A 27,780-nucleotide genomic window follows, 5' to 3' on the forward strand; every position below is an offset into this window, starting at 1 on the left:
TTTTCCCAGAACATGCGTGTAGAGTGCCGGTGAGAGTTCAGGAATAAAGAGTTGCTGTTGGAATCTACAAGGCTGTGAGTGGCTCGTGATTTTGTGCCCAGCCAGACTGCGGCAATTCCTAACAAAGAGTCTTCTTGATCAGACTGTAGTAAGGTTCCTCTGATCCCTTTTCTCAACTTGGCCTTCATCTTGGGCTTCCATTCCATCCTTTCAGAGTCCAGTTATAACAAAAATTCTGCTAAGTGAGCTTTGAAAGAATCCCTTGCCTTCCATATTTGATCAATTCCTTATTTCCCACCATTACCTAGGTAATATCTGATTATTCTGGCCTGCCTTCATCAAGAATCCTGTTAAGTCAGTTTAGTAAGAATTTCTCTACCTCTTTATGTCCCTTCCTTGTGATTTTCTACGAACCATCCTCAACCCCAACCCTAGCAACCTACTCCTTGGCTATAAATACCCCCTTTTATTCTTACTGTATTTGGAGTTGAGACAACATCTCTTTTCCCCTATTGCAATGGTTCCTGAATAAAAATCTGTCGTGTTCCCCTACTGTCAGGTTCTGGTATCCTTTAACACTGTCTGTGTGTGTTTGTGTGTGTGTGTGTGGGGGGGTGCTGGAGATTGAACCCAGGGCCTCACACGTTCTAGGCAAACACTGTACCACTGAGTTACCTCTCCAGCCCCCACCTAGTATATTCAATAAGTATACTTGTACATATTATCAGATGTTTCTCCCATCTCCTCTCCCCCCAGATGTAGGCTCCAAGAATAAAGACTTTGCTGTATCTCCAGTGCCTAGAATATGTTCTTCACATATTATGTGCTCAAAAAAAATTCATAAATGACTTTCTTCTCAGTAATATTCTAAATACAAGTTATGGATCACTTTAAGTTTAAAGATCCAAGTATTCATTAGGACTTGATAAAAATTAACACTTTATAGTATAGATTATTTAATTGAATGCTATACCTAAAGTTGCTCATAAAACCAAACAGAAAACTTCCATCCCAAGAAATTTTACATACATCTCTCTTTTTCCTATAATTCCTAGTTTTGATCCTCTCTTTGCTGTTGGAGTCAATAGCATGCACTAGCTTTTTGGTCGTCATTGCTAGATGAGTTTATCTGTAGTGAATTGTCAATGTGCGAAATGTTTCATTGTGACTTTTCAAAAAATAATTTGAACATATAACCAAAAAGTTGATTGTCTTTTGAATGGTCATTTACTCTAGGAGTGAGATTTTTTGTTCTGAGCGTTCATAGAAATTCTCTTAGGAGTTTAATGACCATGGTGAGTAGGCTAAAAATATTTTCACGTATATTTTCATCACTCAATCAGAGATCAAAAGAACAATATTCTAAATTGGTAATTTATAGTCTTTTTACTATACCTCCAAAACTCCTTATGAACATCTTTCCAAATATTAATTATCAATTTCTTTCCCAATGCTAATGAATAAAAATTATATATTAAAAATTCTGATTAATTCCTCACAAGATACTAATTAACTATAACTTTATAGTGAAGAAACCTGGCAAGCACCCTTTAACAAAATTATCAGATTTAATATGGCCAATAATAGAGCAAATAAATCTCATTAGCCTGTTGCTATGATTTGCTGCTTCATGTCCAAAATGTACAACCTGAATCTAGTAATGAGGCAACATCAAACAGGACCCAAAGGTGGAATAATCTGCAAAGTAAATTATCTACATTCTTTTAAACATAATGATATACATCCTTTAAAAGTCATGACAATAGAAGATAAAGATTTGGAAAATTTTCCAGATTAAAAGAGATGTGGAAACTAAATGTAATATGAGACTAAGATACTTGATTAAATTAAATTTTAATTTAATTTTTTCCTGTAAAGAATATTAGTTTATAGATCAAATAATGGTATGATATCAATGTTAATTTCATGATTTTGGACTTGGAAGTTTTTTCTACTGTAATGTTAAAGGTAATATATTTTTAAACAAAAATGCACACTAAAGGGGCTGGGATTGTGGCTCAGCAGTAGGCCTAGCACTTGGGAAGCCCTGGGTTCGATCTTCAGCACCACATAACAATAAATAAATAAGTAAAATAAAGATATTGTGCCCAGTTAAAACAAAAAAATATATATATTTAAAAAAATGCACACTAAAATGGACATTGTGTTCAATTTGCAAATGGATTTTGGGGGTGGGCAATAGTATATGTGTGTGTGTGTATATATATATATATATATATATATATATATACACACATACATACATATATATAGAAAGATATAGATATATACATATTTATGCACACATATATCTAGAAAGAATGGTAAAGAAAATGTGATCAATATTAATGTTGGAGGAATTAAAGGATATGGATAAAAATTAAAATGTGCAACACTTCTTATAATTTCTGACAGTCTGTCTTTTAACCGCCTTAAAATAAAAAATTAAGCTAAATGCAGTGGCACATGCCTATAATCCCAGGGACTCAGGAAGCTTAAGCAGGAGGATCACAAGTTGGAGGACAGCCTGGGCAACTTAGGGAGACCCTATCTCAAAATAATAAATAGAATCAGTTGGGGGTGTGGCTCAGTGATAGAGTGGTCCTAGCTTCAATCCCAATACGGCAAAAGAAAAAAAGAAAAGAAGGACTGAAAGAAGAATGCAAAAAAAAAAAAACTCATCAAAATCCATTCCAAAACAAGTTGATATTTTTAGCTTGTGCTGAGAAACATAAAAATTGCTTTTTTTAATGTTCAAAAATTAATATCACAGATTTCTCATGACCTGAAAGACTCAGAATGAGAAATACTTCCCCAACTCATATGTGATTTTCATCCAAATTAGAGTGACTAAAGCTTTTAGATCTTCAGAGGAATTTTACTTAGGCAGAGTTGATTATTTGTTTGTAAATTATTTTTAATACTATTGCTAATCAAAGACTTTTAACAAACTGATTTGAATTGAAATAACCATTAGGAAATTTCATTTGTTTCTTATATGTTGACCTTGTATGTGACCTTTCTAAATTCACTTATTAGTTCTGGTTTTTTGTTTTGTTTTGGTACTGGGGATGGAACTTGGAAGCATTCGGCCACTGAGCCACATCCCCAGTCCTATTTTTTGTATTTTATTTGGAGACAAGATCTCACTGAGTTGCTTAGCACCTTGCCATTGCTGAAGCTGGCTTTGAATTGTCAATCCTCCTGCCTCAGCCTCCTGTGGCTGGGATTACAGGCATGCACCACCATCCCTGGCTTCTGGTTGCTTTTTTGTAAGGGGAGGGGGCAGGAGGGAGAGAAAGAAAGAAAGAAAGAATTTTTTAATATTTATTTTTCAGTTTTCAGTGGATACAACATCTTTTATTTTATTTTATGTGGTGCTGAGGATCGAACCCAGAGCCCCGCACATGACAGGCCAGCGAGTTACTTCTTGAGCCACATCCCCAGCCCCCTGGTTGCTTTTTAATAGAATCTTTCAGATCTTTCTTCCTTTGTCTATGTTGTTTTTTTCCCCAGAATATTCAGTGGTTTGACCATGATGTCTATGATTGCGCATGTGTTATGCTTTATGGATACGCTACTCAAGATTTTCTGAGCTTCTTGAATCTATGTTTGATACCTTTGATTAATTTTAGAAAATTTTTAGCTCTTATCTCCTCAATCATGTCTTTGTTTCTCTTCACTATCTTTTCTCCTTCTGTAGAAAATTATGTGTGTGACTATATGATAGTTCACAACTCTTGAATAATCATATTATACATATAGAGCACAATTTTCGTATCTCTGGTTGTATATAAAGTATGTCCACGCCAATTTGTGTCTTCATACATGTACTTTGGACATAATGTCCATCTTGAGTAGTGTCTCTTTTATGTAATTAGTTGCACCCATATTTGGGCCATAAGTATTTAGTATTGTTATATCTTCTTGTTGGAGTGTTCCTTTTATCAGTATGAAGTGATCTTCTTTGTCTTTTCTGATCAATTTTGTTTTGAAATCTGCTTTGGCAGATATGAGAGTTGCTACTCCTGCTTGTTTGGGGGCTCCATTCTCATGGTATATCTATTTCCATCCTTTCACTTTCAGCTTGTGGCTGTCTTTGCCTGTAAAGTGTGTCTCTTGCAAACAAGATGTAGTTGGGTTTTGTTTTCTAATCCATTCTGACAGCCAATATCTTAATTGGAGAGTTGAGACAAATTACATTTAATGTTATTAGAGACAGATGTTTATTAATTCCTGCCATTTTGATTTATCGATAATGTTTAATTTGGTCCTGTTTCTCATCTGCTTAGAAATTTTTCCAATGAGATTTGTTCATTTGTGAGTTATTGGGTTTGTTTTTGTTTCTTCTGTGTGGAGTATTTCTATAGTGCCAGTTCAGTAGTTATGAATTCTTTTATGACTTATCTTTCTATTTATCTTGGAATTTTTAAATTTTCTCTTCAATTTGGAAGGGTATCTTTGCTGGATATACCAATTCTGTTGACAGTTTTTTTCTTTCGGGACTTGAACACATCATTCCCAGCCCTCCTGCCTCTTAGAGTTTGGATCAGAAATTGGAAGTTATTCTGATTGGTTTGCCTCTAAATGTGACCTATATTTTTATGAGTCCTTTAAAATTCTGTTAGGAACTTTAATTATATGTGTTATGGAGAGGTTCTTTTTTGATCTTGTCTATTTCTCAATACATCCTATATCTGGATGTCTGGATGTTCATCTCATTCTCAAGTTTTAGAAAATTTTGTATTATTATTTCCCCAAATCAGCCTAAGACTGATGCTGGTTGTAATAAATCTCAGCCTCTCTTCTCTCCTGTATAAGGTAGGATGGGATAGGAAGTACTGTCTGTTAGAATTCTGTCTACACAGACCAGATTAATGCACTCTCAGGGTGGGGCTGCTGCAAGATTCTATGGTGGGAGTTCTGTTGCTGGGGCTTAGGTCTAATCAAGCCTCAGGAACTTGGTTGGGTGGTGTTTTTTTCCAGATAGATTAGGTCAACATTGCCCCAGGGCCTGGCATTTGCTTATCTCTGATGGAAGTCTGAAACTCCCGAGCCTCCAAGAACTCTATTCATGGGAGAGGGGAGCTAATCCTCCACACACTTTGCTGCCCATGAGCACAGCCTTCCCAGGCTTAGTCCCTGAGAGTATTCACAGCCACCTGTTCAGATTCCCAACCCACTTCAGCTGGTCATGTGTGCTGCCAGACTCAAAGGAAGTGAGTTGGGTTCTCCTTCACTTTTCCGGCTTGAATTCTCCTGGGTACAATCTTCTCTGTGTCTGTTTTAATCATGTTCTGCTAAGAACATCCTAGGCTGCACAGTAGGTTTTTGCTGGGACAGTGTGGCAGTATTTGCTATGATCTTCTAGCTCCACCGCAAGGCTGCTTCCAAATGGGTCCACCTCAGCTCTCCACCACCAGTTGAGAAACATGGAATCCTTTTCAAACACCAGTTCACAGTGCAGCCTCTGGACCAACTAAATTCAGGCTGCTTTTCTGATCTAGGTTTTTCCATTCCAAATCTGTCCATTGTGTTATCCCTCCCCTCTGTGGTACACCAGCACTGCTGATGCTGGTACTGCAACTGGCTTGGTACAGATGTACTCTTTCTTCTTTGTTAACGTACCCAAATTTCTGAGTCTCTGTGACTCTATGACTGTCTAATATTGATTTTTAGTGAAATTTACTGAGAAGCAGTACTCCCACTGCATGAATCCCGACCCACAAAACAACTAGGAATGCAGCCTTCCTCTAATCCACCATCTTGAATCTGTACTATTGCTATACTATGCTCTATTACTTGACTAACTCAATATTCTCAGTGTGGTGCTGAGGGTGTAGCTCAGTGGAAGAGTGCATGTGTGCTTAGCATGTGTGAAGTCCTGAGTTCAAAACCCAGTGCAATAAAAAAAAATCTCAGTTGCTGCAAAAATAAATTTTACATTTGATCACAATTTGGGTGCATTTCTAGTCAGGAAATTAACACTGCTGCAGTGTGTTGGGTCTGTGTTAAGAGACAATATTTCATGGGTCTCTCATGTTTCTGCCTGTCTTGTGAGCAGAGGCACCGGCTGCTTTTATTCCAGACTGTCTTGCAAGTATGTTTTTGTAGTGAATAATCCCGGATGATAAAGACAGTGTCCTTCTGGAGCAGGGGACAGTTTTACTTGTTGTACACATGATAAAGATGACACTTCCTTCAGGACAAAGTTCAGATAGGTTCATTGCTCATTCTAAAATATTTAGGTTCCCTAGGCTTAGTTGGAATTCATTTGTAATGCATCTCACTGAGTCTGTAATCACCTGGTCCTCCTGGTATGTTATCCTGTGGGAATTGAAGTTTAGGCACTGGTGATTGAGAGACCATAGAAGAAACTGATTGATGTAATGCAAAAGTATGGGCACTAACTTAACCTATCCATCAGGTGAAGTTCAGCCAGTTGGGAAAATAGTACTGGGAGCAGGACAAATAAATCCCCCCCTCTTTCTTTCTCTTTTTTTAGGACTGGGGATGGAACCCGGGGGCACTCTACCACTGAACCACACCCCCAGTCCTTTGTATTTTTTATTTCGAGACAGGGTCTCATTTAATTGCTGAGGCTAGCCTCAAACTTATGATCCTCCTGCCTCAGCCTCCTGAGTCACTGCGATTACAGGCGTGCCCCACTATGCTGGGCTCCTCCTCTCTCTTTCGTATGGATTACTCTAAGACACAGTTTGTCCTATCATCCCATGAAGGAAATCCTACATGCCACATGGCTACACCTGTTCTGTTTCTTCTCAGTAGTGGCCAGGCAGTAATGTCACTTCAATTGCTTCGGATCTTTCCTCTCTTCATTTCTTTTTCTTCAACTTTACTCTTCTGGGTTTACTCTTTCCCATTGTAACATCAGTGCCTTAATCATTGTTGCATGCTGTTTTCTTGATTTTTTAATATTTATTTTTTAGCTGGACACAATATCTTGTTTATTTATTTTTATGTGGTGCTGCGGGTCAAACCCAGGGCCTCGCACATGCCAGGCGAGCGCTCTACCACTGAGCCACAACCCCAGCCCCCCCGCCAGGTTAAGATTTTGATTAAGTAAAGAAAGAGGATTAGAGACTATAAAAGCATAAACAGCATACATATTCTAGAAGTGTAGATACTTAGTTCCCTAAATCCAGTATGATCAGTGCTGCTGTAAGGTATGTATGATTTTATAAAATGTTCTAGAATCCAAATGAAACCTAACTAGTTCTGGGGAGTGCGAGGAAGTCACAGCAAGCTACAGAGAAGAGGTGTGGAGTAGTTTGCCAGGGCTGCCACTGAGTGGTTTAAACAACAAAATTTTATTGTTGCTGCTCTGGAAGGTGAGAAACCTGAGATCAAGGTATCAGCATGACAAATTCCTTCTGAGGGCTATGTCCCAGCTTCCCTCAGTCATCTCAGACGGCAACAGAAACTGAATGGAAACTGCCCTCCAAACCCTGGCCCTAGAAGGATGCAAGCAGGACCCTGCAGAACCACACTTGCTGCCAAACCACAGCTTGTGTGTGTGTGTGTGTGTGTGTGTGTGTGTGTGTGTGTGTGTGTGTGTGTCTGTTGTCTGTCTGTCTTAGGTTTCACTGTTGTCCTTCCCATATGTATGGGAGAGAATTTTTCTAAACAAGCATCTCCTGGTCTGGTCGAATCAAGATAAACTCCTTTCCTGTTTCACTACCAACTCTGTCTCTGTTAACTGGACTCTTCAGACAGCAGTAGCTGGACCTGGTCCAGCCCCAGCCTCTGACCCAGGACACAAGTAACAGTAGGACGTTTTTTGTGTCACTATGGGTAGCTGATCCTTTATTCTGTAGTCAACTAGAAGCTGCCTAATGTTTGTTTAAAGCTACTTCCATTTTTTCCTAATTACGGAAGCACTGGGTGTGTGTGATTGAAATATCAGTTGGACTTCTCTACCACTTGAAAATCTAGTATGGCTTGAACTCCAAGTTCACCTCCTGTCAGAATCCAGGGCTTCCCCTCGTCCTCCTCGATAACATTAAGATTCTTTTCCTGTGGCTTTGCTTCCTACTACATCAGCTCAGATGGAGAAGCCCCATTTCTCCAGTTTCCATTTTTAAAAATCCACCTACCAATTCATGAATTGAAAAAAAAAAAAAAAACTTCAAGATTTGAGAGGTTTTGGAGAGACTCGTAATTTTGTCATCTCTCTGACTTTATTCCTCCCTCATCTTCCTGGAGCTAGGAATTCATCCTCATTCCTTATGCAGAACAGCTCTGCCCACCTTCAGCTCATTTAGGCTCTCATTTTCTGTGCCAAGCACTCGTTCAGGTATTTTTCCTAACAGAATTCTCTTCTCGTGACAAATTCTGAGAAAAAAAGATTCTTTCCTCGTATGTGTTTTTAAAAGAACCTAGAAAATACACCCAGAAAAGTTTTAAAATTACCCATAATATTACAAAACTTTTAATGTGTGTCCTTTGATACAGTCTTCATTGTATTATACAACTGAGCTCATTCTTTATTTTTTTGTATTCTGCTTTTATACATTTTAAAAAAATTCTACTATGAGAAATTTTCAGTGTTCCCCAAATTTGTCTGAAACCTAATTGTCAACGATTTTATAATATTTTGTCATATTGGCGAATCAATTTGCTTAGACCTTTTTTTTTGTGATCTGGGGAGTTAAACCCAAGACCTTCTGTATGCTAGGCAAGAATTATAAAAAATATTTTGATACATAGATCTTGATCTGCATTGGGATAGGTATCCAGATGAGAAATTAGTGAGTCAAAGGATAAGAACATCTTGAGGTTTAAGATGCTTATTACTAAATTGCTTCTAGAAAAGGTTCTTAAAAAAGAGTGAGTACCATGATCAGATATGTGATTTTTTTAACAGATAATTCAAATTTAGGGAAAAGAGAATTTGAACTGAACAGTAGCAGCAGGTTTTGGGAGGATATAAACAGGAGTAAGGGTTAGTGATATTTCTAAGTAGAGTCAGAAGAACTTCATAAGGAAGACATGGGGAGTTAGAAGTAGTGATAAACCAAAGATAATGTCTTCCGTTCTAATTTGCCTAACGAGGTAATACTGATGTTTTTAATACAAAAGAGAGGATGGTAAGATGTGCAGATGTGTAGGAGAAGATGCTTGGATACTTAGACTTGGATTACATACCAGTTGTTGAAGATTTTAGGTGGAATCTAATAGGTAAGTGGAAATATGGTTAATGGTAGAGAACATCTGCTGTTTTTTCTGCCTGACATCTGGTGCAAGCTTCAGGATTTTTTTCAGAGGAGGCTCTTTGGATGGCATTCTGGCTAGGAGTCTTGTCTTAAAGGTGCATTTATTTACCAACACCTGTTTTTTTTATTTTTAATTAAACTGCAGGTATTTTTGATTTGGTAAATGAAGATGGGATAATGAAGCATTCAAATAAGTGCTGACATCTATTCCTCCGTATTCTGATGATACCACTTTAATTTTCCTTGTTTTGATCACTCCCCCTCTCTCCCTTCCCATGACTTTGGTGCATCTGTCACTACTCTGTGGCTCCGGATCCAAGGATGGTACATAACTCAAGTCACCCAATCAGAGCCAAGGGGGCTGAAGTCTGAAGTCTCCAGGGGAACTGTTGGGAGTCGCCCAACAGTTCTTTCAGGAACCACGGAGAAAAAGCTGTTTTCACGGGGATTGCTGAGGGGTAGAATGTATAACTGGAGTTGGTGGCAGCTATTTTGCTTGTCTGGCAATGGAGTTAATCCAAAGCAGACATGAATGAATTCTGGTTATTTGGTTCTAATGGCATCACTTGAGTTCTAGGGCCTAGGCTCACTGATGCCAATTCTAGGGCTTTTCAATCTTATGAGATATTAAGATTTATTTTTATCTTAACTCATCTTTAGTGGTTTTGTCATGTACAAACAGAGTCCTGACCAATACAGTACTGGATATCAGAAAAGGCTCATGTTATGAAAGGTCCAAGTATTCATGAATAAAATAAGAGGAATCATATTATGACAACATAACATTTTGTTATATATATATATATATATATATATATATATATATATATATATATATATATAATTTAAATATTTAGTTTTGGTTGTAAATGGACACAGTATCTTTATTTTATTTATTTTTATGTGGTGCTGAGGATCGAACCCAGGGCCTTCCACGTGCTAGGAGAGTACTCTACAGCTGAGCCACACTCCCAGCCCCTTGTTTTATATTTAATGGCTGGTGAATATGTATGGAACATCCACTATAGTGTCAGGCACAGTGCTTGGCTTTGTACATAAAACAGACTGATCAAAGGTATGGTTATAGAGTTGTTTTATTGACATTATTAAAATATTATAATTCATAAATTTTCTGTATTACCTAACTAGAATTAATAGCATGAATTTTGGCTTTTACATCTTACATAGTTTGTCCTGTTTCTTCTTATAGACCTAAGAATACCTAGCACAGTGCCAGTACATAATAGTAGCCAGCAAATAATTTGTTATTTGCTTGAATTTTAGAAACTATTTAAAATATGTGGAATATAGAACTCCATACTAGGAATTCACAGTTCAAGAAATAGATGACCAGAAGGGATATTGTATCTTTTATTTTAAATGTCTAACAGATGTCCACTTGTAGATCTGAGGAACATTTTGGTTCTTTACCCCACATCTTTATTTTATTTTCTAAGGTTCTGGATGTTGGTATCTCATCTAGCCTGATAGAGCGTTCTGATATGACCTTAGTAATAATAGATTATATAAAGCTGTGAGGGTAAGAACTGTTTTTTTTTTCCTTTGAATATTCATTACTGGCTCATTTTCTAGCTACCTTTGTGCCTCAGCCATCTCTTTTGGTCTTCAGTTGTCATCTGAGGATGGTTTAATTAACAATGTTTTTACTTCACACTCTACCCTTGGGTCATTAAAAATTGTAATGGAAAATATGATAACAGGAAATAAATTACTTAAATCTGTTATTAATCTGAGTCTTAAATATGTATCATGGGATCTATACACATTGTGCTGAAAAATCTGAAAATATTTTAAACCCCATCTCATAAAAATTACATGTAACCAGTAATTAATGTATCAGGAACTTATAGCAACAAAATATTTAATCTTTTCTAATTATACTGCTTAAATTTAAATAGCCAACATCTTTTCTTCGACATTCACTTGATCACAAGATTTAAACCATCTGACTTGCGATTATTACGACATATGACATACCCCACAAGATATCATTTAATCAAGAGGCTGTGGGCGATATCCAAAACAGCAATTTAAAAAAAAAAAAAAATCCAGGCATCTTTGCTATTTATTAGGAAATTGGACCTGACGTGTCAAATGTATTCTTAGGAAGTCCGATTTTATTCCCATTTAATCAAATAACACTACCTGGCAGCAAGAAAAACACAAGGTGCCAGAGAAAAGCAAAAAGAATGAAGTTAGCATCTTGGTGTTAACTCCCAGGTACAGACCGCCCAGGTCGGGTAGCAGGCGCCAGGAGAGACCCGCAGGCGTTTCCTGGGCAAGGGCGCCGGGCAACAGGAACCCGGGGTCCCCGAGGGTTCGCCCAGGGCCTGAGAGGCGGGTGGGAACCGGCCACTGGGGCTCGGGACGCTGGCTAGCCAGGAAAGCGACCGCGCGGGACCTCCACCCTGGCTGCGGCCCAGGCAACTCCCGGCCTCTCCCGGCTCCGGGAGGGGCGGGGCGAGCGCGACAGGGGAGGGGCGAGCGCGGGGCCGCGCGCCCGCCGCTCAGCTCAGCGCAGCTCGGCTCGGGAGCGCGCGGCGCGGGCCCGCCGGGCTGTGGCGACGAGGCCGCGGCTGAGCGCGAGCGCCGCAGGTGACCCGGGCCGCAAGCTGGTGCGCGGGCGGCTGCTGAGAGAGACGCGGCGCTGCGGGTTGGAGGCGGACCCCTCGCTCTGCTCCTCTCACGGCCTGGGCGCTGCGGGCTGAGCAGACGCGGCGAGCCGAGGCGGGCGGAGGGCTCGAGGCACCCACTTGACGGCCGGCGGCGCCCGCGGCCCTCAGCATGTTCCGCGAGGCGAGGGTTGTCCTCCCGCCCGTGGGCTGAGGCGGCGGCGGCCACCCCGGCGAGATGCACCTGCGGGGCGCAGCTTAGAGGACGCGGCGGGCGGGAAGTGCCGGCCGCCCGCGGGAGGGCGTTCTTCGCGGGGCCGCTGCCTCCCGGGGCCGCCGCGGGCCCGAACCGACGCGGCGGGGTGGGCGCCGCGACATGGCGGCCCGGAGCGCCCCGAGTTGCCACCTGCGGCTCGAGTGGGTGTACGGCTACCGGGGCCACCAGTGCCGCAACAACCTCTACTACACGGCGGCCAAGGAGATCGTGTACTTCGTGGCGGGGGTCGGCGTGGTGTACAGCCCGCGGGAGCACCGGCAGAAGTTCTACCGGGGCCACAGCGACGACATCATCAGGTACAGGCGGGGGGCTGCCGCCGCCGCGCTGCAGCGCGCGATCGAGTTTGCACCTGTCGGTGCTGCTGCGGGCGACGTCCCTGGGAGTGGGACCTGCAGCTGTCGGGTCCCGAGCCCACCCAGTAGGTGCTCTGCTTTCCCCCTCTTCCTATCTAGGGACCTTCTCGACCCTGTAAGGTCAGGTCCGCAGGTTCTCCGGGGAGTTCGGTTTGATGGCTTTGCAACATACACCCATCAAAATTATGAAAACTGCGAAAAGGGTATTTTGTTAGCACTTTTCTGTTTTTTAAAAAGTCCCCGGGAGATTTTTTATTAAACGAATTCTTCAAGAGCCAGGGGAAACATCCTTAATAGAGAACTCAGCAGAGCACCGCTAGCTGTCCGCTGGTCCTGGGGTGTGCCCCGGGGTGGCACGGTGGAAGGCATTCACCTCTTGGCCATAATTATTAGTTCAGGTTTCACTGCCTGCAATTATGAGCAGATAGGAAAGAAACCCAGCCAACCTCAGGCAATTCATTGGAGGTTAAAATTTGCGTACCCAAAGGCGGCTTTGGGTAGGTCTCATAAGCAAATAATTCCACTGGTTTCCAGTTCTCTTGATTCATCTTCATTAAGGTACTTCTCAATAAACTTACTTTCCTTTTTAGTTTATTTAAGTCACAGGTGTTGGATGTGTATATATAGTTTTATTCTTTCTTAAACAGTATCTTAAAGTTGGCCCCAGTGCTTGTTTACATTTCTTTAGTAACCAGTGTATTTTAAACGGAATTTTCAATTAATATCTCAGTAGAACTTTTGTGGTAAAGTTAGGAGCTTCAGCAATTACTCTGGGCTATTGATTATTGCCTCAAGCACAATTCTTGTCTTTTATGGAGAATTATATATTTAAAAAGATTTTGAGAATGTGTATGTGTTGGTTCTCAGTTTTTTCTTTATTGTTGTTGGGTTTTTTTTTGTTTGTTTGTTTGTTTGTTTTGGGAGGATAGTGGGGATTGAACTTGGGGCCACTGGACCACTGAGCCACATCCCCAGCCCTATTTTGTATTTTATTTAGAGACAGGATCTCACTGAGTTGCTTAGTGCCTTGCTTTTGCTGAGGCTTGCTTTGAACTCATGATCCTCCTGCCTCAGCCTCCCCAGCCATGCTTCTGGGTTTTTAACAGAGATTTTGTGTTTGAGTTTGGTAGCTTAATTTTATTCCTTTATGTATGTTTCACAGGATTTAAATCCACTATCTTGGTTTGATGTCTTGTAGACAATAAGTTGTGGTACTTAAATTGCTTAAGTTGTTCTATTTTGTATCTCTGTATATCTGTAATGTCTAGGAGGGAAAAGGAGTACTAGAACAAACCAAAGGTAGGACATGATGGAGTAAAACTAAAAACAAAAATTGAAATTGTAGAATAGGGACTAAAGAGTGTTTTTTAAAAATAATTTTTAAAAAGACATCAAAGTGAAAATTTTCCAGATTGTACCTAATGTATTGCTGTGGAAAGGATCTTGACAAGACATTTCATTTTCCTCAAATTAATATTTTTTTCTTTTCTTTTTTTTTGTAGTAGTAGTGATTAGGGTTACAAAACTAGTATAACTGTCCAAATTACTAATAAAACAGAACTCATAGTAATTATTTATGTAGTTATTCACCCCCAGAGGAGAGTTTACTCCAGTCCCCCGCCATCTTTTCAAGTCTCTCCTCCCCTTTTCCATGTATTCTGCCACCTAGAGCACCAGGCATCTTAGCATTATCTAGATCAAGCAGTCTAGACTAAAGTCCTCCTCTAGATATTGTCAGTTAGGTTAAATTCAGTAAGTGGTGCTGGTGTGAAGGATATTGAGGTCTTTGTAGTGCACATGAATTTTTTCTCCTTGTTGATTATGACAGAAGTATGATACTAAAGCCTTCCAAAACTAGATATGATTGGGGTAAATTATGTCTCATTTATTCTTCCAGCAGTAATTAGAGGCTCTACTATATAACACACTACTTGAATTTTTAGAACTGGTCAATAAACTGTAAGGAAGGTAATGCCTTTGACATCTTCTGAGATAGTTGCACAGTATTTATATCTCAAAATATTTCAAAATGACAAACATACTATAGTTTTGTATAATTAAATACATGCCTGATTTATGCAAATGTACATAATTAAATAATTTATAGCAATTAAGTTTTCTGAAAAGTTGCAATGAAGTAGGAAAATCTGAGTCATATAGCATATTGAAATTGGTGACACAAATTTAATATAGTACTGGGAATATAATTTAGAAATCAGTCAAAGGGCTCAGAAAATTTCATAGTAATTATGGAGATCGCTTTTGTTTGTGAAATAGAATAAACCAATTAAAAGTGTCTTGTGAAATAGATCAGGCAAATCTTAAAACTTGAATTTTTTTCAATTCAGTGTTTGACTTATAAGAAACTATTCCAGTAATTTTCAATCATATAACAGCAGAAGATGTAGCATTCACAAATGTGATGCTTTGTGGAAAAACAATGTTACTGTAATATAAGCATTAGTGAAATACTATTTTCATTATTGGCTTTGTTTCCATGTTTGCTTAAAACTTACTTAAAACTTATTAGTCAAATATGCCTTAATTTGGGTCTAAGTTTATTCCAAAATGAGCAGGTCATTGTCATTAGGATTTGAAAATGTTAAGTGCTGTATTGGGTGTAAAGATTGAATCATGACACTATTTCATTTGTTTAGTGATTCTCCTAAAATCTTCCTGTCATCTAGGATTGCCAGTGATGGTGCCATCTGACCTCTCATCATTTTTTCTGCATTACTTGTAATTGTCTTCTGTTTGCCATATCTCTGTATATACTATACTTCTGTAGTCACTTATCCTTTACTAGTATTTATTCCAGTAACTGGTTTATATATGGAAATGGACATTAGCATATCAGAAATAATACAGGACTTTCTGAGTTATTTTTCTATATATTCAAATTATGTTGGTATTATTCTCTAGTTATGGTGTGTTCACAACGTGTTTAAGACTGTTATAAAATATACTAGACTAGTACTAGTTTTATCATGAAGATACACATCAGTAGCCTGGACTGTATACTTTTGTCAGTTGTGTTCCCAGAGGATGTGATAGCTTTTAAAATTTATTTTCCTAGTTACTGCCTAATCACCATTTTTTTTGTAAGTTTGTTCTTATTGTAGCGGGTATTATCAAAACTTTTTAGATAATTTATATCAGTGAAGACCATTGATGTTAACTTGCCTCTGGTTTCCTTATAGGGATGACCAGGACTCATTATTTACATATTTTGTAGAAATAAGATTTTGGAGTGCATTTTTTGTTGTTGTTAAAACATGGTGAATGTATTTCACAAAATGATCGGGAGTATAAATGACAGTGCATCTGAAATACTTTGAAAAGTATATCATACTATATGGTTGCAGGTTAGAATAATAATTATAATTCACTGTTTTTAGGTATGGCTTTTTTTTTTTTAGAAAAAATGGTTGGTGTTGTAACTCTTTAATTGTGGTACATGGTATTCTTAAGAATTAAAACTGATCAAACCTCACTGTAATCTATTAAAAATATCTTGTGACAGCTCAGTATTTATGGCATAGGGAACTTCATTCAAAAAAAGTCTACTTGAAAAGGCAATTCAGAATAGATATTAATGTGATCAATATTTTTTGTGTGTTTATGTGGGTCCATTAGCAACTTTTTAAGATCTGGCAGGAATCACTGCAAACTTTCTTGTAGTCTGTTTGTTATTTCTCAAACCTGGCTGATCATTACAATAATTGGAAGAGAGCCGAGCTTGGTGGAACATACCTGTAATCCCAGTAGCTTGGGAGTCAGACAGGAGGATCTTGAGTTCAAAGCCAGCCTCAGCAAAACTAAGGCTGAGCAACTCAGTGAGACCCTGTCTCTAAATAAAATACAAAATAGGACTGGGGATGTGTCTCAGTGGTTGAGTGCCCCTGGGTTCAATCTTCAGTACCCCCCCCCCCCGAAAAAAAAAAAAGAATAATTGGAAGAGCTTTTCACAAATTTCCAGCTTTTCTCTCAGATGCACTCTCAGAACTCTCTAGGGTGGAAGCTGGGAATCTGCTCTTTAAAAAGTGCCTCAGATGCTTTTGGTAAGGAAACACACTGCCATCCTGTAATCTTAATATAAGCAGTTTGAGAAATGAGCATAAATTCTCCCCTCAAATCTGATACCAGCATTTTATTAAGCATTGAATAATCTGTAGTAGTAATTCAGAAAGTATTAAACTGTATACAGATTTAATAAAATGCCCCATGTTTAAGTAAATAGAACTAGATGAATTAGCTTTACAGCTTTATAATGATTCTGTTTAGTAAGACTTCTTTTATGTGTCTGGATATCAAAATATTTATGCTTATTTACTTTTAAAATGCTGCATAATTTAAGGTATAAAATTAAGGTAAAAACTAGAAAATATCTAGTTGAGTGCAGTGGCACACACCTATAATCCTGGTGGCTTGGGAGACTGAGGGAGGAAGATTCCAATTTCAAAGTCAGTCTCAGCAATTTAGTGAATCTTTAAGCAACTTAGTGAGAGCTTGTCTTACAATAAAAAATAAAAGGGCTGGTGATGTAGTTCAGTGGCTGAGTGCCCCTGGGTTTAATCCCAGGTACCAAAAAAAAAAAAAAAGAATAATCTAGAATAAGAATCAAGATTGTCATAAATATGTATTGACTATATTTTTATTGTTTAATTAGAAAGAAAGCCAATTTTTTAGATTTGAATTTTAACTATTTTATTGCTTAATAATTCTTACATGAAATATGCCAATAATTAATAAGATAGAAGATCTTGGATATGTATTATGAAAAACATATGGAATGAGCTTTTAGAAGCTATTAAAAACTTACTGTTATTTCAAGGTTTCTCACTCATCACAGAAATATTTTTGAGCATCTTCTTTGTGCAAAGGTCCCTGACATAATCTCAGAGTTTAAAAATTCAATGAAGTACATTATCAATTAGAATAATATATGTGCTAGGGATATCACTGGCTTACTTATGATATGGTATGTACATGGGACATAACGGTTCTCAATTTTTTTTAGAGAATGAAGAATTTATATAAGGAAATGGATAGAAATAGTCATCAGAAGAAATGAATGAAGGTATAAAATTCTGGGGAAAAGTAACATTGTATGTAGTGGTCTTTGAATCCAGAATCTTTGAAAGAGTTGTTTGTACTATCTTTTAGTTACTTTTACCCTTGGCTGTATTCTGTCATAGTTCTTGTCAAGATCACAAATGACCTCTATATTGCCATATCCAGTGCCCAATTATCAGTTCTCATCTTTGATTTTTTATTAATTTGACACAGTTGGTCACTCTCTTCTTAAAATACTTTCTTTTTAATTTAAAATTTTAACTGATACATTAAAAACACAAAAATTGTACATATTTAAGTGGTACCATGCAATGTTTTCATATATGTATACATTATTTAATATTTAAATAAGGTTAAACATGTAAACATTCATCATTTCTTTATGGTAAAAACATTCAAAATCCTTTCTTCTAGATTTATGAAACATACAGTACATTGTCATTGTGTATAATCACCCCTCTGTGCAATCTATACAAGAACTTCTTGCTCTCGTCTAGCTATCACTTAATACCCACTGATAAACCTTTTTCCGTCCTCCCTTCCCTCTATTTTCTCTATCCTCTGGTAACCACTATTCTACTCTCAAATTCTATGAATTCAACTTTTTTTTAATATTCTATAGATGAGATCACATGATATTTGCATTTTCTGTGCCCAGCTTATTTTGCTTAACATTATCATCTCCAGTTCTATTCATGCTGTACTTTTGTGTTTTAAATGTTGTCAGATTTTATGGTTTTTTTTTTTTTGCTAAATAGTATTCTACTTTGTATATGTACCACATTTTTTAAAATTCATCTTTAAGTTTTTCATGAAAGACATTTATATCATTTCCATGTCTTGGCTATTATGAATAGTGCTGCAATAAACCCAAGAGTCTCTTGGACACATTGATTTCATTTCCTTCAGATATGAAATCAACCAGTAGTAGGGTTGCTGAATATATGGCACTAAAACACTCATAAGTGGCATCTGGAACATCTCTATTTTTTTTTTACTTTCTTATTCTTACAGCAAGTAGTTATTGAGTGTTACTCTCTAGGGTTTGTACTTAGCACTAGAGCAAACTTCTACACCTTCAGAGAGTTTATATCTACTTGGAGGACATATATGGAATTAACCAGGTAAATTTTATATATGTGTGTATGTATATATTTATTTACCTATGTAAAGTTTTTCCTAAGAGCCAAGGAGAGAAAAAGCAGGAAAGTGAGATAAAAGGCTATTGAGAAGAGTTCAAAAAGTCTGGCAAGAGAGGTCTCCCTGCAAAGCTGAGACTTCGAGGTGAGGAAGTACCTAGTTTCTGTGTGTAACTAGGAGGGAATGACACATTAGGCAAAAGGACTATCAAGTGCAAAAGCTCTGACATAAAAGGCCTAATATATTTGAGGATCAGTAAGTATGCCTGGAGTAGAGTGAACTTGGGGGGGGGGTCAATAGTAAAGAACGAGGTTTGATGAGGTTATGGTGGTGGGGGCCAATTGTGTAGACTGTTTAGAGGATTTTGGCCTTCCTACCTGAGACTGGAAATTATTTGAAAAATTAATTGAAATTGATGATACAATTTGACTTATAATTTATAACAAAGTTATTCTGGTTCCTATATTGAGAACAGACTGATGGGTGGAGGGGCAGGATGGAAGCAGGGAAACATCTAAATCCAGTCAAGAGATTTGGTGGTAACAGTGAAAGTAATGATAAAGGACAAATTCTGGATATATTTTGAAGACAGAGGCAGTATGGTTTACTAATGGATCAGATGCAAATTGTGAGAGAAAAGAAATGTCAATGATGATCCCAGAATTTTTGGTAAGAATGACTGGAAGAATGGAGTTACCAGTTACTGAAGTAGGAATACCTGGCAAGAGTAAATTTTCTGTTTTGGGAGGAGGGGAAATCAGAAGCTCTATTTAAGAAGTGTTCAGTTTGTGGTACCTAATAGACAATGAAGTAGGGCTGAAAATTAGGCAGATGAACATACATGTCTATAATTGAAGAAAGCAATCTTGGCTGGCTTGGTGTCAGTTTTGGTGTTATCAGCATGTATATATCATTTAAAGCAGTGAACCTGGATGAGGTCACTAAAGGAGCAAGTATTATGAGAAAGGATCTAAAAAAAAATTGATTCCTTTGTTACTCCAACATTTAAATGTAGAGTTGAAGAACTTTTAAAAAAAAAATGTGTCCTGAGAAAAATAAGAAAAACCAGAGGGTGGCGGGGATTGGGACATGGAAGGCAAGTGAAATGTATTTCAAAGGAGTGATCAACTGCATTAGGTAAGATGTGGACCACTTCATCTTAGTGGAAGTATAGCTGTTTTGCGATTATAATCACAAGACTCCCTAGGAGTCTGTTATTTCCTGACAGGAAAAATGGGGGAGAAAAAAGAACTCAAAATGAGTCATTATTAATACATAGAACTAGCATTTTTTAAGATTTATTTCTGCAACTCCAACTTCAGTTGGTTATTAAGAAAAAAATGGCATATGACTGGCAGCCCTAGATTCTTGCTACTCAAAAGTGTCATCTTCAGACTAACAGTATCAGCATCACCTGGAAACTCATCATAAATACAGATTCTCAGGTTTTACCCATACATACCAAATCAGAAACTCTAGGTGTGGATCAAGCAATTGGTTTTAATTACTTCCAGATGATGTTGATATAGTCTGAAGTTTGAGAACCATTGCTCTAAATTCTTGATCCCCAAACCGGGCTACATACTAGAATCACTTGGACAGTTAAAAACAAACAAAATAAAACCACCTTTCATTCCTAGAAATTCTGATTTAATTTGTTTATGATGGGCCCCAGTTGTAGTTTCTTTGTTGTTGTTTCCTTCAGTTTTTAAATTTTAAGCTTCCCAGATGATTCAAATATGTAGCTAAGGCTGCAAACTACATAGTAGTAATCCATGTTTAAGAAATCAGTCTGAAAAAGGGGGCCTACCCAATTCATTTACTTTGTCTTATGCAATGTGGCTAATTTACCAATTACCTGGACTCTCTTCAATACCTTAGACTTCTTGTCTAAGCCCCTCAATCCCATGCTGACATCTGTTTAGAGATTTATTACTAAAAAAGAAATTCTTAGTACGGTTTTCTGTTGATGGCTCTACTCAGTATCATCAGGGCTGAAAACATCAAAAGACATCTAGATACACTACCTCACCAGTCCAGACAAAAGCTCATTTGCTGGGGACCCGGAAGATCAAAATATGTATATGATTGTTTACATCTGGAATGGTATCAGATGAGGTCTTTTGTAACCCAGTGCCTCAGGTGTGATGGTTTCAACAGCCTCATGAAGTAGATGCGTTGGTTTGGCTAAATGGTTTGGGTTATAAAAATCCTGAGGTTTTACATTAATAAATTTCTCTCTTGGAGCCAGAATCTCTAATCATAAATAGACCAAACATCTGATATATTAACATTTGATGGGACACATAAATACCCATGAGAAGGACAGATCATCCCCACTCTATGAAATTCTCAAGTGGAGTTTTTGCATGGAGAGTTGAAATAGCACCTTGGGGTTGGGGTCTGAAGAATATGTACTTAGCATATATTTTGAGGCCCTGGTTTCAATCCCTGGCATAAAAAATGAGAGAAAAAGATAAAATAACAATCTAGGGTTATGTGCATTCAGGGAAAGATGCTGGAATATTTTATTTTGTAGGACTGTGACTACATGTTGCCATTAACCAAGCATGAAGCAACTGACTGGCTCGCCTTTAAGTCTAGCAAGTATTCTCCACTGTGTCTTCAATAGGAATTAATATTCTGACAAAGGGTTATTCCTAGCCAGTGTAAACAAGTTGCCTTGGCTACACTGGACTCCATTCTGATTATAGGATGGCATATGGCATTGTCATATTGGCTAAAGACAGCAAGAGCTGGAATAAATGTCTTAATTATGGATCCTATCTACAGTATCATACTCTATTGGCCAATATAAATTAAAGGTGGATTATGTTATTAAAAGACCGAGTAAAATATAGTGCCCACTCTACAACAGTTGACATGCACATGAAGTAGTAAGCATTGTTTTGTGTTGATTGACTGCTACAATGAGAGGATAGGTATAGGACTGAAAGTGGACATTGTACACTAATATCTAGATATTTGGAAGGTTATCAGAAGATGTTTCATGATAAAATGAAATTCTTAAATTTTTTCCCTTGGGGCAGGCAACACATATTATGTTGGATTACTAAGTAAGAGATGGTGATTATAGAAGATGTTAACTGAGATTTCACTCCAGAGGTTACCTTGTTCTTTGCAACCATGGGGAGAATACCTGATTTTAGTTTAATCCAATGTGTGGATAATCTAGGGATAAAACAGAGATAGTTTGGATGTGAGGTGGGAATTCTGGATTGTTTCATTGCCAAAGTATGGATGATGTGAACCTCTGGATGAGGCCTGAGAAGGATGCTGTCATAGCCATGTGTATTGCAAATATGGAATGTATGGAAGAACAGTGAATGTCTAACTGACATGAAAGACCCAGAAATAAACTGGTGGTAAGAGAAGTGTACAACTTAGTCTTGTTTCTCACACCAGTTAGAAAAACCATTTCACAATTGCTATCAGTTTCCATGTCAAGGAAATACTTCTGCTTTCCCTGTTCCTGGGAATCATATATCTACTTAACTTCTCACCCAAAGAAGACATCATTCCCTACCCCAAATCCATTAGAATTTCTATCACTTGAAGAGGATTTACTTTCTTGGTTAGAATATATAACACTAAGATGCAACTAACAGTCTCTATTGTGGAAGGTTGTATTACATAATTCATTTCAATATGTGGGTGACTGGTGAGGCCATTTGCCATAGGCAGTTCATTTTTTGCTGTTTTTACTGAGTATAAATAATGATGTAATCAGGTTTGACTGTTTTAGTGCCAATGTCTTTATAAGAAGTAAGGTTCATTAGGGAGCAGGCATATTCCCAACCAAAAGTGGAAAGTGAAAAGCCATTCTAAGTCTTGCAGCATAGTTGATAACTAACTAAAAGTTGAAAGATTGGTCATCATTACTTGGTTGCAGTATGATTTTACTAATTGTTAGTTAACTATGGATAGTGTACGTAACATATAGAAACCACACATGGTGGCAGAAATTTTTTGTGGAACCTGACATGCATTGAAAAAGGCAGTATTTAGAGCCATATAAAGAGACTAGAAATTTGAAATCTACATAATAGGGATTATGAGAGGCTTGCTAGGTTCTTTACTAGAGGGTTGTTATTATTTTAAATTATTAATATGTAATTTATTATAGAAAATTGAAAGTCATTAAAAATAAGAAAGAAGTTTACCAAAAATCATGAAATCTAGGGAGGTTTCTGTTGTGTTTTAGATTATTCCCTTTTAAGCATTTTTTGTTACCTGTATTCATAAATAGTTGAGGTCACAATATGTATAAAATTTTGAATTCTGTGCTTTTTACTTAACATTATAACAGAAGCTTTCCTCAGTATTGTGAAAATCCCCATACATGTTTTGTTTTTTAAATTCTCTCAGCAGTACTGAGAGTTGAACTGAAGGCCCTCCATGTGTGAGGCAACCCATACTTATTTTTAATGACTATATGAGAGTCTGTCCTGTGGGTGTACCATACTTATGGAACCATTTCTTAGATGTTTGGCATTAAGGTAGTTTTCAAATTTTTGCTGCTATAAAAGATGATACCATGAAAATAATTGCACATAAGGATAATTTTGATTGAATACATACCATATGCCAGTTATTGTTGTAGGTCCTCAGGTTTTAATATCAACAAAAAATAGCAACATCTCTGTCCTTTTGGAGTATAAATTCTAGTGGCAAAGTAAGACAGTAAATTTATAATAATAATATTAGGTAGCTGATAAATAGGGTAATGAATAGAATATGTTTAGATGACTAGGAGGAGTTAGGGAAGGCTTCTCTGAGCTAGATATATTTGACCTACAGCATTAATGAGGCAGAGATTTGGGAGATCATTCTAGGCAAAGAGTGTAATAAGCTTGGCCTTTTTAAGGGACAGAAAGGCCAGTGTGACTAGAGTGTAAGTGAACTAAGGGAAAAATGATAGAATTCTTTTATAGAGCCTTGTAAATGTCTTCCTAGACACTTTGGATCATATCCTAGATCAATAGGAAGCTATAGGAGAGTTTTTAACCAGGTAAATGAGAAGGTCAAATTTATATTGCTCTCAAATATTACTCTGGTTATGTTGAGAAAACTCTGAAGGAGAGCAATAATGGAAGAAAGATGGGTGATCAAAGGTTACCAAAGGAGTCCTGATGTAAAATGAATGCTGGTTCAGATTAGGATTGTGGCAGAGATGAGGGTGTTGGACTGCATGTAATGAGCGGGGAAAAGAAGTGGCAAGGACTTCTAGATTCTTTATCTGAGCAACTGAGTAGATGGTGATACCATTTACTAAGGTGAGTAGGAACAAATTGGGAGTGTAAAGAGAAAATCAAATGCCCTTTTAAACTTAATACATTTGAATGCTACTTTCATTGCTCTGGGTTAGAGATTAGATTTGGAGGTTATCACTTTGTGTACGCTTTGAAAACCATGGTATTTGATGAACTCACCTGGGAAAGAAAGGGAAGACAGCCAAGACACTGATAGTCAGAGGTTGGGTATAGGATGCAGGACCTATGAAAGGAGACAGGAGGGGCTGATAGATTAGAATCAGGAAAGCCTAGACAGGAAAGTATTCTAAAAAAGAAAGAGTAGTGGTCAGTTGTGTGAATACTTCTGAAAAAGTGGAGGAAAATAAAGATATACAACTTAACCATTAGATTTGGCAAGATTGTATGTGACCTTGAAAGAACCCAGTGAAAGAGAAGGAACAAGTCTATTTGGAATATGTTGAGGCAATAAAGGGAGTGAAAAAAAAAAAACTGGACAACTTTTTTTTCAGATGTTTTGCTACAAATGCAAAGCAGAGAAATGGGGTATTATAGGTGAGTTGTGAAGGGAGTTATTTTTAAAAGTAGGTATATCTGAATGCTACTAGGAATGACTCAGTAATGAAGAAGCAATAATTCCAGAATAGTTAATTATAAGACTAAAGTACTTGAAAGTAAGAATAATGGGACAAGTTCAAGGAATTTCTTTCATTTTACAAGAGGGAAGCCAGAATTAGCCAGTACAGTTGTAGTTAGGTTAGTGGTAAGTATGAAGTATCTCCTTTGATAAGTACAAGGCAGGCTTATCAGCTGCAAGGCAGAGGTCGATTTTAGAGCTGTAGTCAAGAAGGGACTTGAAGGTTGACAGAAGAATGCTAAGTGTTTAATAGAATTGTCTAATGCTGTAAAATGCTCATTTGAGATGTATTATATAAATTTAGAGAGATGTTGATTAACATAATTGTATATAAGAAGGAAAATCTATGAAGATGACTACAGCCCCTTTTGTGTTTCATATATTATTTATAGTTATGATAGATTTAGAAATTAAATGCTTGAAATAACAATGTCATCATTTGATGACATTGCTGACACCTAATCAAGTTTCCATAACTCAGCCATATTAATAGAAAAAAAAAACTTAAAAAAGAATCTAATTTGGGTGTAGTGGCCCATGCCTATAATCTAAGCAACTCAGGAGGCTGATATAAGAGGATCACAAATTCAAGGCCAGCCTTGGAAATTTAGTTAGGCCCTAAGCAATGTAGTGAGATCCTATCTCAAAATAAAAAGGACTGGGGATGTAGCTCAGTGGTAAAGTACCCTCATTTCAATCCCCAGCATCCCTTCCCACATACAAAAAAATCTGTTTATTTTTCTGTATATTTCATATGATGGTGCCCACAATATGGATGGCTAATCTTAAATGTTTTAAAATAGGAGTATGCTTTCAAATAGTTATTTCTATCATCCCTTTCCCAAATTAATTTATGTGTTGTTGCATTTCTCTGTATGTTCAGCAGTATACCAAGCACTATGAGAATATAACATAACTATAAGTTGACTTTAAAGATATGTGAAAAGCACTCATGCTTTCATTCTCTTAAAGAAAATTGGAGCTATTAGAAGAGAACTTTCAGGTTCCACCTATTCATCAATCATACATCCTGCTCCTATTTCAGTCCCTTTACTTGTACATTAGATCCCACATGTTTTTGCCTATTTCAGAAATTCTTGCCCTCACCTACCTCAATATTTTTGCTTAGTGCTGGATGAGTCTTGTGAACATATAAAGTATGCTCAAAAGATGGTCTTTTCAAAAAATACAGTTAGCTGGGCATGATGGACCATGCCTTGGGAGGCTGAGGTAAAGGATCCAAACTTTGAGGCCAGCATCAGCAATTTAGTAAGATCTGCAGCAATTTAGCAAGACCTGGGGATGCAGCTCAGTGTTAAACCCCTTAAATTCAATCCCCAGTACCAAAAAAAAAAAAAAGAAAAAAACCACTAAGTATCCATTATGGAGAAAAAATAAGCCCCAACTTATGCTTCACCAATATAAAATATAATTGAGGTAGCTGGGGTATGGTTCAGTAGTATAGCACTTTCCTCCCCCATGTGAGGTACTGGGTTGGATCCTCACCACCACATAAAAGTAAATAAACAAAATAAAGATACTGTGGCCATGTGGACCCCCCAAAATATTTTTTTAAAATGTAATTGATATTGGATTATATATCTTAAATGTGAGAGCTAAAATTAAAATTTCTAGGAAAAAAATGTATGGGAAATAGGACACACAAAATCATGAATTATAAAATTTAAATTATACATTGAACTTAATTAAAGTAATTTTCAGACTTCAGTAACTGAAGATAGTATCAGATATATATAGTTAGTCTCTTAAAATCTCTTCCCCTTAAACTAAAAAACTGCTTCATGATTATGAACTTTCTATGCAAACCAAAGCCTAAGCATTACTTAGAGAACACCAAACTAAAAATAAAAGAAAAACTGAAAGAGGAAAAGAAACAAATTCCATCTGAAGTTTTATAAGCTCTCTTCTCTCTCCTCTGCTCAGTTCACAAAGAGTAACCTAAATAATTGAAAAAGTTGACTGGATACCGTAAGAATAAAGATGAAAAATAACTGTACAGAATGCTATAATCTAGTTAGTAAAATTATTTCTTGTTAGAGCTAGCCATTCTGAAATATCTGGACATACTAAAATAAGTACATAGGTTATATACTATGAGAACTTAGTTTCTTACTATTAGAGGCAAAAGTTATAAATAAGAGAGAAGTTTTAGATGAACTCTGTAGTTTTGTATTAGAATCTAAAGGCATTTATATGAATCATTTTTAAATGTATAGAAAAAATAAGTACTTTGATTAGTATGCATACATGTGTTTCCTTGCTTTGGTTGCTAAGGCAGCCTAGAAGTACTAACATTCCAGTAACAATGATCATATCTCATTGCCAGATCTTGTTCAATAAACCCAGTTCTCTAACAAAAGGAATCAGGTCTTCCTTGAGAATTAGTTTATTGTGGGCTATATAAAAAATACTGGAATGTTTTATGTGCAAGAAAGTGAGTGCTCAAAAAAAAAATAAGGTGGGGGCTAATTGAAAGAATATGAAAATCAATCTCAGGGATTTCCTGAAAGCCAAAAATGGAATACTTTGAGCTACAAAGTAAATAATGGATAGTATAAAATTTTAGCCCATAGAATAAAACCAGAGTCCACAAACAAAAGACTGGGGTAAACCTGGCTTTCTACATGTATTTGTAAATGAAGATTTATTGGGAATCATGAGTTTTTGTTTCATTAGTACTTTGCAACCTCATTTTCTTTATTGCTTCCCTAAGGAGAAATAAAGTACTTAGGTATTTTTTCCTATATGCCCTCACCCACAATGAAATTTTAATACCATACATATACAGTCTATTAATTAACATACTGCATGAATATCTGTGCTTTATACAATAAAAGAGTAAGACCACCATATAAGAACCAGTTTTCACCCCTTTGGAGAAGATGTTGTTCCTAATGAGAATGTATGGTTTACATATTTTTTATAGCCAATTTGACTATAACAACCCAGTTGAATAGTTGTAACAGAAATTATGTAGTCCTCAAAGCATAAAATATTTACTATCCACTCTACCCAGAAAAAGTTGGTGATTTTAAAAATCAATAAGTTGAAGCTGATAGATCTATAAACACACATTGGATTTAATAAATATATAAATAAATAAATGGGAGAGAAAAATCAGTTCTTTCATATAG

General features: G+C 37.1%; 1 protein-coding gene across 4 annotated transcripts in view; it reads left to right on the forward strand.

Moving 5' to 3' along the window:
* The first annotated feature begins 12,245 nt into the window (after positions 1-12,245).
* Eml5 (EMAP like 5) overlaps positions 12,246-27,780 on the forward strand; it is a 175,489-nt gene continuing 159,954 nt past the window's right edge. For all 4 annotated transcript variants that reach the window (XM_026400970.2, XM_077799819.1, XM_077799818.1 and 1 more), the window contains exon 1: positions 12,246-12,442. In XM_026400970.2, coding sequence (XP_026256755.2) covers positions 12,246-12,442 — 197 coding nt within the window. The remainder of the gene's footprint in view (positions 12,443-27,780) is intronic.

The sequence above is a fragment of the Urocitellus parryii genome, chromosome 6 (genome assembly GCF_045843805.1).
Source record: "Urocitellus parryii isolate mUroPar1 chromosome 6, mUroPar1.hap1, whole genome shotgun sequence".
NCBI lineage: Eukaryota > Metazoa > Chordata > Mammalia > Rodentia > Sciuridae > Urocitellus > Urocitellus parryii.